This window comes from Macrobrachium nipponense, chromosome 28 (genome assembly GCF_015104395.2).
Source record: "Macrobrachium nipponense isolate FS-2020 chromosome 28, ASM1510439v2, whole genome shotgun sequence".
Taxonomy (NCBI): domain Eukaryota; kingdom Metazoa; phylum Arthropoda; class Malacostraca; order Decapoda; family Palaemonidae; genus Macrobrachium; species Macrobrachium nipponense.
Genome location: NC_087217.1, coordinates 55,675,130 through 55,695,836, shown reverse-complemented (window position 1 = coordinate 55,695,836; position 20,707 = coordinate 55,675,130). Strand labels below are relative to the sequence as shown.

Sequence of the window (20,707 nt, the reverse complement as noted above, 5' to 3'; positions counted from 1 at the left end):
CACTTCTTGCCTCTACTCAAGAGATGTGGTTTCGCAAATATATTGTTAAGTTTACCAACATGAGTTTGAAATGCCTTTGCCTTTATACCCAAAGAAAATACTGACGAAACTTAGAAATTATCATCGCAATTGATGATACTCCGACGAGGATGGGAAGTATACAAACAGATACTTGCGTATAACATCGCAGGTTTTAATAACCAACGGGGCGCCTTGTCAGGCAAGGCCCAGCCCCTACATCGGTGGCAGCTCTGACGATTCCACATCATCCGAAGACTAACGAATCTTATAAAATGTAACATATCAGAAGTCAACTACGGCGAAGCAAAGGAATCTTCAAGCAACTTAAGTGTCTCCTACGGCAACGCAAGCATCCTCCTAACCATAAGAGATGTCTTTCATTAAGAATCATTCAAGAGGTTGTATCATCATCTATTGAGCATCTTCAACATTACATATCATCGAGAATCAAACAGGACGTGTCTTCCACATCGGATCTTCATGGACTAAGCAACGGGAAACGAATCATTCAACAAACAAACAATGCACGATTGGAACGCAAGCTGAGAAACCGGGTCACCCGTTGAGCAGTGACGGGAAAGCCAAGGTCGTGACGTTGTCACAACACCGAGACCTTCATCTTATATATCGAGCTAAGTACAACTTTTTATTCATTTGGTGTGTGACTTTGGGTGTTCTTCATACACAGGTCGATCGTCCATTATTCCTGGGGTGAGTTATACATTATTCTTGATCTTCCTTTCTTCAACTTTGGATTCATGCCCTGCAGGCCTTTTTATCTTTGTTTGCTAATTTTTTTTTTCCAGAAGTTCTCCGGAAATATCCTTATCATATTATCTGTGTTTAATCTTATCATTTTGGGGGACACTGTTATCATCTGTAACACACTTTTTCTTATCTTGTATTGCATATGCGTTTACGCAGTGGACGAGTGTATTCATAGAGATGATATTTTGATAGGCTCGCTAGGAACCGTAGTGATAGGAAAAAACCAAAAGTAACGATGACAACCTCTGCACCCAGTAACCCCGCACCCAACAATCCAGTGGTAATATTAGTCAGCGCCAGGTCTGCAATTGCTCCTTTTCAAGGCCGGGTTAATGGGTTCTTGCCTCAAGGCGTCGAATCTTGGATCTCGTCAGTGGATGCTCATTTAAAAGCAAAATGCATCACTGACCCATCCTTACAATTGACTTTGCTAGAGGAGATGCAGGTTCGTACCTGAGAGGAGTCTCTTTCCAAGAGGCAGATACATGGGATGAATTTAAAATTAGGTTACGGACCATATATGGCGGTGAAGAAGCCTTGGATGTGGTTTTAGCTTTGAGGAACATCATTAATCTGGTCTCTATGACTCAACTTAACATTGTAGAGAGGGCGGCACTAATTGCTGACCGGCTGAATGAATATCGGGATAGTTTGCTTAATTCCACTTGGGTTACGGGAAGGAACATGGCTGTGAAAGATTTTATCAGGCCCACATATTTAACCTGCCGGAAGCCTTGGTACGTTGTTTTGACAAGAAGCTATTCCCCGACAGTACGGAGCTAGACATATATAAACAAATTAAGAAACATATGTCTAAGTGCTTACTCAAGTTTTTGCAAAGAATGAAAGTAAACTACAGCAAGTAAATATAGTCAATAATAACGCAGCAGGGGTAACTTGTTTTAATTGTAAACATGCGAGGCATATGATTGCAGACTGTAGCACACACTATTGTTCAGTTCATAATAGCTCCAGTCATTCTTACGCTCGTTGCTTCTCACACAACCAACAGCAACATAATGCTAAAAACACACAAAACGTTGCTAATGATAATAATAAGAAGAATCCTCATTATTATAAAAAGAAACATGGAAATAGTAACTCTGCTCAAAATCAGAAACAAACAAATCGTGCTTCATGAAATTCTGTTCCTAGGCCGTCTAACCAAAACACACAGAGTCAGTCAAATTTTCCGAGTGTGCAAAGCAAACCAAATACCATGTAATTAACTCCAGCGGGGGGGGAGAGTGATGTTGGGTCATTCGTATCAACATCTTTTGAATCAAATAACAAATTTAATCACCTACAAGACCTATGCGAGACCCAGAATTTTCCTATGAACCACACGACAGAATCCAAAAAATCAGTGCAGGTCCCCGTAGACTTTCACCGTATACATGCTATTATCAGTAATGATGAATTACATCCTACCTTGCATGCCGTAAATTTAGAACACTGACCCTTCACACTGTTTTTTTATTCCGGTAGTCCACGTAATATCATGGATTTATGGACTCACCATGTGTTGTTTTCGAACTTCCCTATTGAGAAGTCCGGAGTACGACTTTCGGATATCGGTAATAATGAATTAAGCGTAGTAGGTGTAACTCAGATTCAGTACAAGGTGGGTAAGCGCATGCTTACTGATACCTTTATAGTTGTACAAAACATTGATATGTATCCTGCTGTAATTATAGGATACCTGTCTATGGGCATTCAAAACATTACCTTAGCCCTGCCAAACACGGCGTGTATATCAAAGGAAAATTCTATAAATCTTCTAACACATTAAAATCAGTTTTGGACAAAAAAAGAGACAAACAATCAAACAGTAACGTACATTGAGGAACCAATCACTTGTCTCATGAATCATGACATTGTTCAAGCGACCCAACAGAATTCTTGCACACCCGTAGTAATAGCAGACTGCACGCAAACTCTGGAGCCGAACATACCTTCGAATATATTAGTGCGTGTAAAGAAGACTTTGCCGGGATCTGAAATGTTAATCCTTTCCATCACTCTGAAAATTAACGGACTGTCCGCAACACAAGCACTATACACTGTTGATTCACAGCAACAAGTTAACATTGAAGTCTGCAACCATTTGAATACCAATCTAGTGATCCACAAAAATCATCATATCATGGATATGGAAGTTTATAAGTATTGCATTCTTACTGTTGCTGAAATTAATCATGCCCAACCTGATGTTGATGAATCCCTCTTACAATCTATCAAAAGTAAAATCAATAAAGACATTCAAGAAGAGGAGATTCAGCAGAATTTTTTTGATCTTTTAACTAAATATCATTTTCTCCATTACTGAGGGATCTCTGGGAAAAACGGATGTCATTGAACACCAAATACGGCTAAAAGACAAGCATAAAGTTATTTATGTAACTTTGTACCAACTCCCTATGAAATTCCCGAATGAGATCAATGACGAAGTAGGTAAAATGTTAGAAGAAGGAGTCATTAGGAAATCGAACAGCCCTTATAATTTCCCCTTAATCGTCGTACCGAAAAAAGATCGGACTTGGCGTATTTGCGTATATTTCCGTCGCTTGAATGAGGAAACAATTCCCGATCGATTCCCAGTGCCATTTACTGACGATATTTTATCTCTGTTAGGACAGAACATATATTTCACCAGTTTGGATTTACTTAAAGGCTTTCACCAGATACCCTTAGAAAAAGAGAGTATCCCATACACCGCCTTCAGCACAGCCAGGGGACATTATGAATTTTTACGTATGCCTTTCGGTTTACGTTGCGCCCCAATTACATTCACCAGAATGATTAATATAGTGTTTGGAGACTTGTCAGGGGATACCCTACATGCCTATATGGTATGGACGACCTTGTAATCTTTTCTAATACCTTAGAAGAACATTTACGTAAACTAGAGCTAGTGCTACAGACACTAAGGCAACATAAGCTAAGAGTGAAGATAACTAAGTGAGAGTTTTTTAAAACAGAACTCATCTATTAAGGTTTTACGGTGTCTAGTCAAGGTCTTAAGGTAGTCCATTATAAGGTGTCGGCTATCAATAACTTTCCGATACCTACTAACGTAAAGGGGATACAACAATTTTTAGGCTGTAGTGGATACTACCGGCGTTTTATACGCAATTATTCAATTATAGCCGCTCCTCTAACTGATCTTACGAAGAAGGGCATAGATTTTATATGGTCTGAAAAGCATCAACAGGCATTCGATACCTTGAAAGAGGAATTATGCAGTTCACCTATCTTAAAATTCCCTGACTTCAGTAAGGAATTCTTTATCGCAACTGACGCCTCAGACCAAGGGGTAGGAGGGGTACTGCTTCAGCAATATGATAAATAGTTCTTCCCTATAGCTTTTTATTCATGTAAACTGAGGCCTTCTGAAAGTAAATATGCAGTAATAGACAAGGAAGGGCTAGCTATTGTTAACTCACTAGTACATTTTAAGTTCATAATATACAGCTATCCTGTCAAGGTTCTCACCGACCATAAGCCCTTCACCGACTTCTTCAAAGGTTTTAGTCACAGTCCCAAAAGAACTCGGTGGCATATGGTCATTCAGGACTTTGGCACAAGGATAGGATATCTACCTGGGAAAGCAAATATAATTGCTGACGCACTATCACGCAACCCCGCGCCATCTAGTATGAAACCATTAGCTGAACTAGTAGATATATCAACATATGTGCCTATTGTTAAAACTGTATCTGAACAGGAAGACCCGGGTTGGAGCACTGAACTAGTACAGACTGAACAAAGCAAAGATCAGCAGTTAAAGAAAATAATAGATGCTTTGAACGGGAATCCTAAAGAAAAGGAATATGTGAAGTATGCGCAGCAGAATTATATAATCAAGGATAACATTCTGTGTAGGTCCGTGACAAGGAAAACCCGAAGCACCCCGCAGGTGACTAACGACCAGTTAGTGGTGCCAATCTCGCTTATACCAATCGTCCTAAACTGGTTGCATTCCAATTCATTACATGGTCATCCAGGGTTCTCTATCATGTCACAGAAAGCCAAATCACTATTTTATTGGCCTACAATGCTTACAGATATAAAAAAGCACATAGCTAATTGTCACATCTGTCATGAAAACAAAGGGCACACTAAGACACCTGTCAGCCTGGGGCCCTATCCCGTGCCCAACCAACCCTTTGAAAGAGTACACTTAAATTTATTAACAGGTTTTACGAGTCTGACCGAGGAAATAAGCACCTCTTAAGTGTTAATAGATGCCTTGACTCGATATACAGAATTGATAGCACTAAAAACTAAAACCGCAATTGAATGCGCTAGGAAATTTTACGAGTGCTACATCTGTAAACATGGAATTCCACACATGATAATCTCTGACTCGGGTGGAGAATTCAATAATCATCTCCTTAACTCGTTGTGTGAATTCCTTTGCATTAAGAAAATCAATACCATGATTTACCACCCAGAGTCGAATGGATTAGTTGAAAGGGTAAATAGGAAGGTGTTAAATGTCCTATGAGTAACACTTGGGGGAATGGATCCCAGCTGGGATATTGCCATCCCCGCGGTTCTAAGTACTCTTAACCATTCATATCATGTATCTATAAAAATTACGCCGCACGAGGCATTGTACGGTACCCGCGCTAGGACACCTTTCCATGTATTTACGCCTACAACCAATTTATCAAATCCCCTACGGGATGTTATGGAAGTACACCAAGTGTAAGCTGATACAATATACTTCGTAAGAATTTAGAAATCACGAATCATAATGAAAAGAAATCATGATAAAATCGCTAAGTCAACTAAATCATATGCAGTAGGCGATCAGATCTATATACAAGTATATGTACGCAAAGGTTTGAACTACAAACTAACACCTAAGTTTGAAGGCCCGTTTAGCATTTTAGAAATATTAACGGCCAACAGACTAAAAGTTCAAGACATATCCAAACCTACTGACGTGAGAACAATACCGTTGGCTCATGTTCGCAGCTAAGGGAATGGGGTAGAAGGAAAGAAGAAAAAAAAGAGAGGAATTTATGTATGCCTATATATGAAACATACCTAATAAAAAAGTATATATGGAACTTGCATGATAAAAGTATGTATATATAATATTTGTATGAAAATATTTTTTTCTGTTTTGTATAGAAGTAGTTAATTCAAACACGAGTAATTGAATCAATTATACAGTCGTCATTTTCCTTTTAATCCAGAAATTTCGCTAGCTCAGATTTTAAGTGTCGTAGAGATGTTGTCATATGACTTGCAAAACAAAACTGCTGAAGCAGAATGCTTGGCTCGTGATCTTCTTATGTGGACCATGAGACAGTAGCATAGAAAGACGTAACCCGATTATATTTGCGGCGCCCAACATCTTCGGATCTGTTGCAAGTTTAGGTTTGGGGATTTCAAATCGTCTTAAGATTAACGATCAGAATAAGAGAATTGAATTTTTGCAACATGAAAATGAATTAGTTTTTTCCGAACTCCGCAAACAATTATCATCAATCAATCAACTTATGACATTGGTGAACGAACATTCCAGTAATATCAATTAGATGATGGATGTGCAACACCTGCTGGCAACATTAGCATATTACATTTCTAAGGTAGACCGTATCCATACAAAAATTTCACATTTTATTGAAAAATCAAAAGACTATGTGGAAGCTATTATGCCCAACTACACGGTCCGTGGAGTAAGCACCATCATATGGGAACGAGCTTACTTCGCGAATTTTTCTTGGTCAAGTACCATCATATATATATATATATATATATATATATATATATATATATATATATATATATATATATATAAATTTACTCCACACTCGTATGTACTGCTATCTACAGAAATACAAAGCTCATTTGTACACACAATCATAAGTTCAAAAACATTTAATCGCCGTAGGAAACTAATTGTCCCTAACGTTTCCTCATATCTATATATATACAAAAAAGCCATTCGTAAATTACCTGAATACAGAGAGAGAGAGAGAGAGAGAGAGAGAGAGAGAGAGAGAGAGAGAGAGAGAGAGAGAGAGAGAGAGAGAGAGAGAGAGAGAACTTTCACTGATGGAACAAAATGGGAAACTGATTATCATGATTCACCTTCAGGCAAACGTCAATGTCTTTAGAGAAATTAAACACTGGCGTTTAATCTTTAATCTTTGAAAGAATATGGTCCATTATGTTTGAAAACTTGTGTCTCATAATTCTTGAGATTATTTCCATTAAATTACATATAACTACTGACCAAATATAAACACCTATTACGGTGACTGGATGACCAGTTCAGGTTTAAAAACCGATACCTTAAGAACCACAGAAATAACACAAAATAAGCAGTGGAATTAAGTCGAAGGATTAAATATTTAGCTTCAGGATTAATTTTCTCTCACTAGAAACACTACAACACCAAAAGTGCCGTATTCAACACCAAGAATAAATTTTTTTTTAAATCATGGCAACACCAAAATAAATGCCCAAAATAAATTTTTCAAAATCAGGACAATACCAAAATTGCTGTATTCAATGCCCACAATAAATTTTTGAAAACTTTCCAACAGCAAAAGTGCTGTATTCAGTACCCAGAATAAAGAAAAAAATTACAACAAAAGTACTGTATTCAATACTCGGAATAAATTTTAAAAATCAGACAACACCAAAAGTGCTGTATTCAATGTCCAGAATAAATTGATAAAAATCATGACGACATCATACGTGCTGCGTATTCAATGCCCAGAATAAATATAAAATCATTACAACAACAAAAGTGCTGTATCAATACCCAAAATAAATTTACTTTACAATTTTTACAACACTCAGAAAAAAATAAAAAAGAAACCATAAAACCAAACAGATCTAGGACCGTAATTACACTAAAAACAATGAAATTTCACTAAACAAAAAGTAAAATTATTGATAACTATGACACTGTAAAAACTTTTAAAAAATGTTGCCACAAACCAAAAACTATTGCAAAACGTAAAAAGGAAAATTAAAGAAATCATTTAAAACCTGTAAACCTATAAATAATATACTCTCACTGATAGAAAAAATGTTGAGCCTATCATCATGATTCATCTTCTGGAAAAAGTAAATCTTTTAGAGAAATGAAATAAAATTAAATGAAATTAGAGAAATAAATTAAAACCTATAAATAATATACTCGATATATCTTTGTTTTATTAGAGACCATATTAAGGCAAAGATATAGAACCTACTCAACAGGGCCCCTTGAGTGAAGGATATCTGTTGACCTTAAAGATTAATGGGGCAACAGCCACCGCTTAAAACCTCCCCTTCGATCAATAATCACTTACTTGACGATCCTAAATATATCTAATAGGGTCCAGAAGTAGCAACCACCATAGCCTCCTCCTCCTTCCCCTTTCTTACCTTAACTGCATCCCCCATCCTCCTCCTCCTCCCTCCCCCTCCCTTCCAAGCCAGCTCCCCACCCTTCCTACCTCATTCCTCATCCTCCCCCTACAAACCCCCTCCTCCATGTTCCTCCTCATCCCCCTACAACTCCTCCTCCTCCCCCTCCAGCTCCTACTCCTCCTCCTCCTCCTCAGTCAAGAAAACTATTCTCATTCGATTATTATGTCCGATGGTCTTTTCATATTTTTGAATCACAAGCTTAATGTAATCATTAAAAATTTCACTCTTTCTTATATGTGAGAATTTTTCATACGAATTTACAAAGTAGCTCGCTGGACGGTCTACGAAATTTAAGGCTGTCAAGCCAAGCACTGAGCCATTCAGTGGAAAGAGAAGAGCTGGAGTGGTTGGACAGCAAGGTGAGGAGATCCAGAAAATAAGGATGAAGTGCGAGGATCTACATGAAGGTGGAATTGGAAGGAAACCTAAGAGGTAATAGTCTGAGGATTTGGAGAACGAGACTAAAGAGAGGATGCCGGAATAAGGAACGAAGCAAAAGACTAAAAAGTGGTTGCAACTATGCGTTGGATGGACGATGCAGACAACATCAAGTTATGCCTACAGTGCACCACGTGAGGTGCACTGACGGCATTATATATATGTATACTATACATGTGTATGTAGTAGGCATGTTTGCAAAGGGTGCATGCGTTTACATGCGTGTTTCCAATGGATCCTATTTAAACCAAATACGCATACACACAATCATATATATATATATATATATATATATTTATATATATATAATGATATATATATATATAATGTGTGCGTGTGTGTGTGTAAACATGTGCGCGCAAGCCTGTTTTTGTCGATGTAAGTAGTAAAAGAAATGTACAAATTATCATCGCAATCAATATTGTCCCCGTTGGCTTCATAGTCTTGAAATCGACTGTATAGGAACTCACTCGCAGGTGAAAGAAGCGAACATTCACACGCACTCACGCGAGTTAGTATTCCCCCGCCGTGAGAACTTCTGCAAGTCATATTGGACGGGGAACCTCCGTGAAAAATGATTGTGTGACAAGACCCCTGAGCCGGGTATGCAAGACACCACTGGCCGAGTGCCACGGTCATAATTCTTGTGTCTAGAATACCTTCTCATGTCTTAGGAATGGGATATACATTAGCGTAGTACAGGGTGACATGCGCGAATATCCTTTCTAAACAGAAATGACACGCATTGGTTTCTGTTGTTTCGGCGTTACTCAGAAATAACTGTCCACCTCTTATCACCATCAAATGATATTACGACACCGTGGTTATAGTGGATTCATATCAACCTTGCATTTGATATCTAGGCCCGCTCCTTACGACGTTCCTGATTGGCTGTTGATAAGCCAATGACAGGGCTGGAAACTCCCAGTCTCTTAAGAGAGTTCACAGAGGCAGGATGTATGTTCCACCTCTCCTGAAGGATACGTTTGAAAGACGTATCCCTCAGGAGAGGTGGAACATACATCCTGCCTATGTGTACTCTCTCCAAAGACTGAGAATTTCCAGCCCTGTGACTGGCTTATCAACAGCCAATCAGGAGCGTCGTAAGGGACGGGCCTAGACATCAATTCACGGTTGATGTGAATCTACTATAGTAACTGAACATGAAGTAGACGGCCATCGTATCGGAAGTGTTCTCATAACCGGGATTTATAGTGACAAATTGAAGAGTACACGTCTTTCAATATACAACGATGTCCTACGTATACATGTGGTTATCTTCTCGGCAGACATACGCCCACCAAGCAAACGCACACATACATACACACACAATATACTATATATATATATATATATATTATATATATATATTATATATATATATATATAGATATATATATATATATATATATATATGTGTGTGTGTGTGTGAGCAATAAAATTATATACCTTGGAAGCTTGTGTCTAAGTTTCGGAACCCATGAAGATTAGACTGCAATTCAGTCTTCTAATTAAAAATCAGAGAGGTTCGTTCAACTGATCAGCTAAAATAAAAAGAGGAAATGGGGTTCATATTTTAAGCCAGAGCTTCAAATCCACCATGTGAACACATACTGAAATGATATACAATTCATCGTTAACGTATCGTTGTGCTATATCTTCATACATGACGTAGCCTGTTTATAATGACTGATAAAATGAAGAACAATGATCCAGGATTCTTCAGAGGAAAAAATACGAATGAGAGAGTTAATTTATAAATGCTGTACTGTAAGCAATAAGTGTGCTACGTCCTACTAAGATTAGCCGTCACCTAAACTTTAGATGTTTAGCAAGTCTTCATTCCTGCTATACCTTATTTTCTAAACTTATTTTGCTGCGAGTTGAAAAATACCTCACATCTCACAACATTCGAACTAATTTGGAATAGTTTCCTCCTTTCTTTTTACTAGTATCTCTTTACTTTTTGATAGTTTTCTTCTTCCTTTTTATTAGTTTTCTCTTTCCTTTTTGCTAGTTTTTTCCTTCTTTTTTGTTAGTTTTCTCCTTCTTTTTTATTAGTTTTCTCCTTTCTTTTTGCTAGTTTTCTCTTTTCTTTTTGGTAGCTTTCTCTTTCCTTTTTACTACTTTTCTCCTTCTCTTTTACTAGTTTTCTCCTTCCTTTTTACTAGATTTCTCTTTCCTATTTGCTAGTTTTCTCCTTCCTTTTCACTAGATTTCTCTTTCCTTTTTGCTAGTTTTCTCCTTCCTTTTAACAAGTAAAAAAATCCCCTTAGTAAACCACAATTTTCAAGTTAGCTTTCTCAGGACGTTCCTAGCTTATATCCTTGGGTATTCCTGAAAGGTGGGACGAGCAAGAAGAAAGACCTGACAGTGATAAAGGGCTGTCAAATTATCTCTAGTACTCTACAGTTACTATGGTCGAAGATCTCTCACCCGTGCTCTCACCTATGTCGGATACAGGTAAAAGAAGGGCAAAGATATGAAAGAAACACCAACACCTTTTATACATAAATCAAAATGAAACATTTTCAAACCTGTATAAATAATTTTTTTTTTTTTTATCGTGAACAGCCTGAAATGGATGTCCAAGGCATACCCAGCAACTACAGGTAAAGTGCTATCAAGTCTCTGCTGCCTGACACCAAACAAAACAAATAAGCATAAGAAACCACAGAATTGGAAGCACAAGAGAGGTGGGAAAGTCTTATACTCAAAAGTGAATGTCAGAGGTGCTTTTCCATTCTGTCGACGATGGTAACATAGAGGTAAATAATATGGAGCAACTCACACATAAATCATGAAAAGATGACTATTTGTAACACAGCAAATACATAATGAAAAACGATAACGCACAAAGAAGTAATTACAAGAGCACGTTAAACACAAAGGAACATAAAGATACGTATTGGCACAAAAGCACCTTATTATCCGCAAGACAGCAGACCCGTGTGTCCGTCGTCTTGGCTAAACTCCACCACACCACCCAGCACCTAAACTTCATTGCCACCACTCGTGAGTAGGAGTAATGTCTCTCACAAATTCCCACCAACGACAGAACCGCATTCTTCTGACTTTTGCGGGAGATTAAACTGATAAATGAATGGGATAAAAGTCCCCTTACAGCAGCCCCCCTGCCCCTTCGCCCCCCGACGTAAATGAAGGAGGGATTTGGGGAGAATGAAGAAGGAGAGAGAAGGAGGCGCTATAGTCGGCGAGACTAGGAGATCACTTCATGAATATAAACATTTGGCGGGTGCAGGGGTCGTATACTCAGTCTTAATAATACACAGGAGTTTGGGCGTCGGGAAACGCCGGATAAACTGCTTGTAAGAGCCCCTCTATGTTTCCGGGTATACTTCGTGCTTTTTCAGCCGTCGTGGTTTGCATTTTGCATGAAATGCTCTTAAATTTGATGAAGGACGAGGTATGTGGAGCATGCATTTGTGAACAAGTGTCGTATTATATTATATTAATATAATTATCAACGACCCATTCGTTCATGTAGTGCGTTGATCGACATGGCAGGTAAATCAATTCATGGCTATCCTATCGGTATGCTTTATAAAGTCCGACACATAACCTTTTCTCACAATATGTGAAAATAGGTCATCCTCTGAGAATTACGTGAAGTACGTGGTTCCGCGACTCTTTCCCTTCTACTGCCAAACTTTGGACTTCTCTTCCTGTTTTGTGTGTGTGTGTGTTTTTTTTCTGAAAAATATAGCCTTTCATCATTCATTTTCTCTTCTTGTTTTAATCAGCTCTGGGCAACGAAAGGGCATCAGGCCTGCCATCTCATTGGCCTTACACTGTGAAAAAATGATTCAACTTGCACTTTTGTTCCAGTATTGCCCAACAACTTTCGTGGAAATTTATATATATTTTTTTTTATGGGGTGGGGTTCTTTTTTTCCCAGCTAATGGTGAATATGAATTACAAAATCTACGAAGGAAATCCTGATTGATTATATCTATCACAACCTCTCTAACTAATAGATTCACATCAACCATGCATCTGATGTCTAGGCCAGTCCCTTGCGACGCTCCTGATTGGCTATTGATAAGCCAATCACAGGGCTGGAAGATCTCATTCTCTCTCAAGAGTTCACATAGGCAGGTTGTATGCGCCACCTCTCCTGAGGGATGCTTTTGAAAGACGTATCCTTCAGGAGAGGTGGAACATACAACCTGCCTATGTGTACTCTCTCCAAAGACTGAGAGTTTCCAGCCCTGTAATTGGCTTATCAACAGCCAATCAGGAGCGTCGTAAGGGACTGGCCTAGACATCAGTTGCACGGTTAATGTGAATCTACTATCGGAATTCGTGGCTACTGCCCTGGGGTTTATAAACTCTTGAAGCAGATTGTGAATCCTCGCATAACATTCAACTATTTTCCTTTCACCCACAAAGTGGATGTTTCAAGTGATATCAACCTTTCATCAATTCTGTTGGTTCTTTCGGGATGAGACTAGTACTAGGCTCGTGCCCATCACCCAAACTACCCATGATATGCCAAATTTACTGCTGAAGTCAACAAAAACACACGGGATTTTCCGTGAAATGCCCCCACACCAAGATGCGAGCCCAGTGCTCTGAGAGAGAGAGAGAGAGAGAGAGAGAGAGAGAGAGAGAGAGAGAGAGAGAGAATCCCTCTAGCACAACGCCGCACAGGAGGATATGGGAATCATCCAAATCAAGCAGTTCCATCAGAAAGATAAGAATCCTGTTTCCCCCTAATCGGACCAGCAACAGTTTAACAAGCCCGATCGTCTGTATCTCGCTGCTGACATCTGATGCTGCATCTCTCCCATCTCGAAAAGCTTTGGGGTAACAAATTACAAGCCTCTCAGAACCCCCGAATGAGTATATTGGCCAATTTTAAGAAACTTTTTTTTTTTTTCTTTTATTGATTCGAAGTCTTCGATGTGTGCCAAGCTCCAGTCCCGCCAAATGAAGACGCAATTTTCAACCTTAGGGGCCCTTAATTCAAAGGCGATTAGGGAATGATGACTCGACTGGATAGAGACGCATAAAGAATTGTCGTTCTTCGGGTCTTCAGATGTAGACGCCGTTAAGAGGTGTGATAGATAGATCTCTGATGGCTCTTTTAAAGGAAAAGAACCCTTATGCTCTTGAACCTTAAAGACGAAACACGTTGACTTCGAGAGGGTTTCTCGTTTCCCTTCAAATCCGCCGCTGAAGAAGATGGTCCAGAAACTACAAGGAGAGTACGAGAGGAAGAGGGTGGTGAAAGATCGGGAGAGAGAGAGAAAAAAAAAAGAAACGAAAAGGGAACAGGGAAGGAGAAATAATGATACAATGCCAAACACGATTACGAAGGAGATGGACAAGTTAAAAGCAAGCTGCAACCATTGAAGAAAGAAGAGATATGACAAATCAACTACCAAATCTGTCGTAAATACATATAATACATATATATATATATATATATATATATATATATATATATATATATATATATATATATATATATATATTCTCGTTTTCGCAACATTAGATAAAGCAAATTTCAGCAGTACATCCGGTAATATGGGGGCAAATCTTGACATCACTAAAATCAAAATGTATAAGTTGTCAAAACGTGACGCAAAATTTCTAGACAATAATTAATTTGATAAATAAACAAATAAAATAATATATTTCATATATTATCGTTGTTTCCACAGCACCTACGGATATACCCAGTGACCAAAACTCTACAATCATAAATGTCAAAGTTTCAAAACCTCCTTATGCTATTAACATCACTAAAATCAAAATACATAAGTTGTAAAAACTTGATCCAAAATTTCTAAACAATAAACAAATAAATAAAATAATATATTCAATATATTATCGCTGTTTCCACAGCACCTACCGATACACCCAATGACCAAAACTCCATAATCATAAATATATAAACTTTTGAAAACTTTCTTAACAGGATTAAAATCTCCATATATCTTAACAATTAAATAAATAAATGAAATAATATGTCATCGATGTTTCCATAGCACCTACGGATACACACCCAATAATCATAAATATCAACTTTTGAAAACTCTCTTAACAGGATTAAAATCTGCATATACTTTAACCATGAAAAATCCAATCCTAACCTTCCATAGCGTAGTAAACGGAGCCGTTGACAGCAACCATCCTCACGCGCTGTTCGGTGGTGTCCAGCAAGGTGAGCCTTCTTCCCAAGGCGTTCTGATCGCCTTCTGGTGGTACCCCGTCTTTCGTATCTAGTCTTGAATGCGTCGGTGAATTGAAGGAGTGGCTGTTTGCATGTCCGGTGCGTACGGCCTTCATTACGGTCGGGGAAGTGGGTGACAGGGCCTGCGAGTACGCTGGTAAGTCTCGCGATACAAGGAGTTTTTGCCCCCTGACCAGGATCACTGGGGAAGCCTCTTTACAGGACTTCAAGTATCGCTCTTCCATCTGTATAAAGGAAAGACTACATTAATCAAATGCAACAAATAATTGTTAAATAGAAATCTGATAACTGTGCATCAAAATAACACTGAATAATCTTCATAAAACTCAATATGGAACAAAATAACACATTTCACACACTTTCAGAATGATTGATAAGACTGGTATATGTAATATTTAGAATAAAATAACCCAAATGAGGAAAAAACATCACATAATTTTTTAAAATTAATTAATTAATAAACCAGCAGTAATATCTCATAATCAAGCCTTTCAAACATGGACGTATCACCCGCGAACAGGTTCCCATTATTATTGATTCTGGTTTGGGAAAGATAAAAACAGCAGCATTTTCTATCCGCATTATTCAAACTGCTACTTACGAGGATAAACAACAACTAAAAATTACGATCATTTTGGTAATACGTCGCAAGGAATTCAAAATCACGATCATTTTGGTTATATGTCTTAAGGGAAAAATAAAAATCCCACTCGATGTTAAAATTCCAACACAAAAGTGCCATAATTTAAGGGCTCTTCTACACACTCTACGTGACAAGGTAAATTGTCAGCTAAGGATCTCTACTGTCTAATATCGCGAAGATCTAAAGACAGAAACTTGAAAGGAGAAATAAAAAAAAAAACGAATCTTGACTTTAAGTAATATGAAAAAGGATTAGTCATAATGACACAAAAAGACCAGGATCGAACTTCTCCCAGGAGGGACAATGTAGTCACGATTATTTCAACAACAAAAACAACCGTACAACAACATAAACGATAGCAACAACAACTTATATGTATATCATATAGGTGCCCGGCAATAAAAGATTTCTAGATCCGCGACTTCTCTCTCTCTTTCTCTCTCTACTCTCTCTCTCTCTCTCTCCCGACGAGGACCAGGCTAATTTCACTTAATGGGCTCAACCAAGACCTCTCGGCCAAATTACTTTTTGAAATAACCTCCACCCAAGACACTCTTACTCATCTTCACCGCGGCGGGATTTCAAAGGAATACCAAAGTTCGTATGAATGAATTAAGTCACGGGAAATTAAACGCAGTTACGCGAGTTATAGCATATTCGCCCTTCACTCATTAGCTTGTGCTTGCAGAACAAAAATTCTTACACATACCATACCAGAAACCAAAGTGTTTCCATGGAGTTGGGAAGATTACTTATGCTACATACTTAAAAAAAAAAAAAAATAGCAACGTATCATTCATTCTAGGAGAAATGTGTAAAATGTTACGTGAGTGATAGTATATTCGCCCGTCACTCATTAGCTGTGCTTGCAGAACGAAAATTATTGCACGTACCATACCAGAAACCAAATTGTTTCGACAGAGTTGGGAAAATTACTTATACTACATACATACATACAAAGGAAAAAATAGCAAAGTATCACCCATCTCAGGAGAAATGTGAAAAATCTTTATACTTTTAGAGAGAGAGAGAGAGAGAGAGAGAGAGAGAGAGAGAGAGAGAGAGAGAGAGAATTTAAAGGCATCTACCCTTCATTTAATCACAGACTTGGGAAGATCACTTATGCTATACATACATACATACAAATAAAAAAATAGCAAAGTACCACTTATTTCAGGAGAAATGAGTAAAATCTTTATGCTTTCAGTGAGAGAGAGAGAGAGAGAGAGAGAGAGAGAGAGAGAGAGAGAGAGAGAGAGAGAGAGAGTGTGTTTACAGTCATCTACCCTTCATTTAATCACAGCAGAGCAACATACCAATTAAATCTGGAAGCCTTCCAATTTCCAATTCTTTTGTTGACAACCAAAAGGTAATTATCCGAATTGCTGAAAGTAATACCACTCTATAAACTATCTTAATATGAAGTAATAGGTTTTACTTACATGGATCATCTCATCTGGCGTAATAAGGATTTATACTCTGCAACTGCGTTACCTACGCGATATTAAAATGAAATAAATATATTCTGTATAGCTCTGCCTTTCACACTATCATTACTATGCAGTCACTGACCACTGCTATCGTATGGTAATCAAAAACAATTATAACACTGAAAATGTTGATAAATTACAACAAATCACAATCCGATGACATCCATAACTGGTATCCCAATTAAAAAAGCATTAAAACTACAGACAATATTGATAAAATAAGACAAATCACGATTCGGTAATATCCATGATTCGTATCCCAATTAAAAAAACATTAAACGTTCTGAAAATATTGACAAATTAAGACAGATCACAACTCGATTTCCTCATTCTTCGTAGCCAACATTAGTCAAACAAATTGGGTCGGAAAATCATACCAACTTCGGCGACACGAGTCTCCTTAGTTCTCTGTTGCTAGGAAACACTGAGACGCCATAGAAATGGGCTTCTTTTTTTTCTTGCATCAGAAGAGAGGGAGAAGAGACCCTGTTTAGTGAGATAAATTCCACCCCATCCCCTGGAGAGAGAGAGAGAGAGAGAGAGAGAGAGAGAGAGAGAGAGAGAGAGAGAGAGAGATAGTTTATGTATCTTTGAATATTGATGCTTAAACCGTTACTATAAGGTGGCCTCCTGACAGGATCACTTTTTAAAAAAATTCTAATGTTTTGGAATAATAATCACTATACAAAAAAATTAGGGATGTACAATATTGTTCATCTAAAGGATATCCGTTAAAAAAATTCAGTATTTCAGACTTACAACAGAACTGTCACATTATCTTTTATGAATACAGTGCAGCAACTTCTACCTTTAAAGGCAGAACTATAATATAATCTTATCACCGAAGTCTTCTCCTAAGATTAGAGTTGACATCTGTGTTATCTAATTACTCTGTAGGGAAAGGTTACCCTTCCAGTATACCTTGGTGGCACACAGTTTAACCCCACTAAAGTTTCTTTGCAGCGTAGCTTCTTAGGCCTAAGCCTCACTACTCTCTTATACTTCTTTTCTGCTCCCTTCAATTCCTCCTCACTGGGCTGTCCAACTTCTTCAACTTTATCTCGTTCAAATTCTCACTTCCCATTTCAGGACATAGCCTTTGTGGGAGCACCGTGAGTTACACTAATAAGAATAATGACATAGGCCTAGCAACTTCATCCTTAGAGATTTGCTAAAAACCGAAGAGCTAGACTAACCTCCTGCCACAACTCGCTCTAAAAGGGATCAATGCTTAAGGTGCAAAAATAACGGTAATGTAATTCGACTGGTAATGGCATACATCCAAGATGTTCTCTGTTAAGGAGGTTCGTTTCCAACAATAAGGACGAATTTCATCGACATTACGAAAGGATGTTCGCTGCATCACTTGCGCCCATAACTGCAACAACTCTTTACCCATTTACTTACCTCCATTCCCGCTCCCTTCCTTCAGTCCTACTTTCAACCCCTGTAAGTATTACTTCTTGGCGCAATTGTGGTGGTTTCTCACAGTTCTACCTTTAGATCCCTGTAGTTCTCATTTCCTTTATTTTAGGGATCTCTTTATCTTTCTAAACCACTTCAACTCCTTTTCACTGTTTTAAAGCGCTGGGTGGCCGTAAGTGCCCCAGTGCTTGGCTTCACAGCCGAAATTTCTTCATTCAAATTAAATTTCATCGAATCTGAAGGGTCGACTTCTATCAATTAAGCTCATGATCCTAGACGGTAGGTAACCAGTTACAAAATACTAATGTAGTACCACTAATCGCTGAGAAATCCAAGTACAAACCACAATATTTATCCCCCTGCAGTATATTATAATCGTATTCCTTTCCGTAGAATATCTAGTTGTTGAGATTTAAATACTCTACGAAAAGAGGGGTCTATCTCATCTTTAATATCATATATTATTTAATTTTCTCCAAAGCTCTGTCAGTTTTTATTTATCATACCGTCTGTTTTTAGGGCGACGGGTTCTTTCCCTAGGTCTTCCTAACTGTTTGTCTAACCAAGGGCATGGTCTCTCCATTTCCGTATAATCTTACTTCGTAATCCTTTCATAATTCCAAATATTAATACAAGCACTTCCGATATCCATATTAATTTCGAGCTTAATATTCAGTTCAATCTTACATTCGTGGCTCAGAAATCATTTCAGAAAAGACGCGGTGGTGACCACCATTTCTACCAGTCCGTCAGTAATAAAGAGAGAGAGAGAGAGAGAGAGAGAGAGAGAGAGAGAGAGAGAGAGAGAATCATTAGCCGGTAATCCTTGGTAGTCTGAGGGGAAGTGTAGTTGAAGCCTTTCTTTTTGTAATGGCCTTTTCGCCACACGCATACTAACTCTCTCTCTCTCTCTCTCTCTCTCTCTCTTCTCTCTCTCTCTCTCTCTCTCTATGTGAGCTCGGGCGATCTAGCCCAATTTGAAGGATTTCGAAGAATGGGAAGGGAAGGCACCAGTGGCAGAGGAAAGACGAAGGAAGAATTTGAAAGGCACTGAGTGCTGGTCAGCCTTCAGTGGGAGCATTTTCTTCTCGCCGAGGCAGTGGGTCTAAAGTGCAGAAACTACAGAAACTAATAATGGCATGGAATTTGAAATTTAGGCCAAAAGCCAAGTGCTTGCACCTGTGAGGTCATTCAGAGCTGAGAGGGTAATTGAGAGTAAAAAGGTTTCAACGGTGTAGCGGGAGGTAAACCTCGCAGTTGCACTATGATACCAGAATGAGGGTTGCAGCTAGGGGCTGAATTGCTCAAAGAACTTAAAGTAACGCCTACTGTGCGCCACGTGAAGTACAGTGACCGCATTAACCTCTTCGCAAACAGAAACTAATAAAAACTGGGCACTGAAGCCTATAAATATTGATAGTCATGTGCAAAGGTATTGTTAATTGACTACAGAACCTCGCTTACAACTACAAATTAAGTTGGTGTTAAGCACCGTGATAATAACAACGCTGATACCTATCAGTCCTATAGGTTTTAATCCCTGTTAGTCTAAGTACTGCAACAGTTAATTTGCAACTACAGTCTCACTGACAGCTATCAATTCCATTGTATTTAGTAATATGCCAGAAAAACAAAACTGGCAAGTTTTATTCGCACTTGACCTCAAGCGATTTAATGCCAAAGTCTAACTTGACCTCAAGCAATTTAATAAGCCTAACTTAACCTCAAGCGATTTAATGCCAAAGTCTCCAACTTGACCCCAAGCAATTTAATGCCAAAGTCTAACTTGACCTCCAGCGGTTTAATACCAAAGTCTAACTTGACCTCAAGCGATTTAATGCCAAAGTCTAACCTGACCTCAGGCAATTTAAAGCCAGTCTAACTTGACCTCAAGCGATTTAATGCCAAAGCCTAACTTGACCTCAGGCAATTTAAAGCCAGTCTAACTTGATCTCAGGCAGTTTAATGCCAAAGTCCAACTTGAGCCCAAGCGACTTAATGCCAAAGTCTAACATGACCTCAAGCAGTTTAATGCCAAAGTCTAACTTGACCTCAAGCAATTTAATGCCAAAGTCTAACTTGACCTCAAGCGATTAAATGCCAGTCTAACTTGACCTCAAGCAATTTAATGCCAAAGTCTAACTTGACCTCAAGTGATTAAATGCCAAAGTCTAACTTGACCTCAAGTGATTGAATGCCAAAGTCTAACTTGACCTCAAGCAATTTAATGCCAAAGTATAACTTGACCCCAAG

The 20,707-nt window shown here is 38.4% G+C and overlaps 1 protein-coding gene across 1 annotated transcript in view; it reads right to left on the bottom strand.

Annotated features, from left to right (window-relative positions):
- LOC135201752 (uncharacterized) overlaps positions 1-20,707 on the bottom strand; it is a 231,910-nt gene that overhangs the window by 35,264 nt on the left and 175,939 nt on the right. Inside the window, exon 4 of the mRNA XM_064230978.1 lies at positions 14,796-15,120. Coding sequence (XP_064087048.1) covers positions 14,796-15,120 — 325 coding nt within the window. The remainder of the gene's footprint in view (positions 1-14,795; positions 15,121-20,707) is intronic.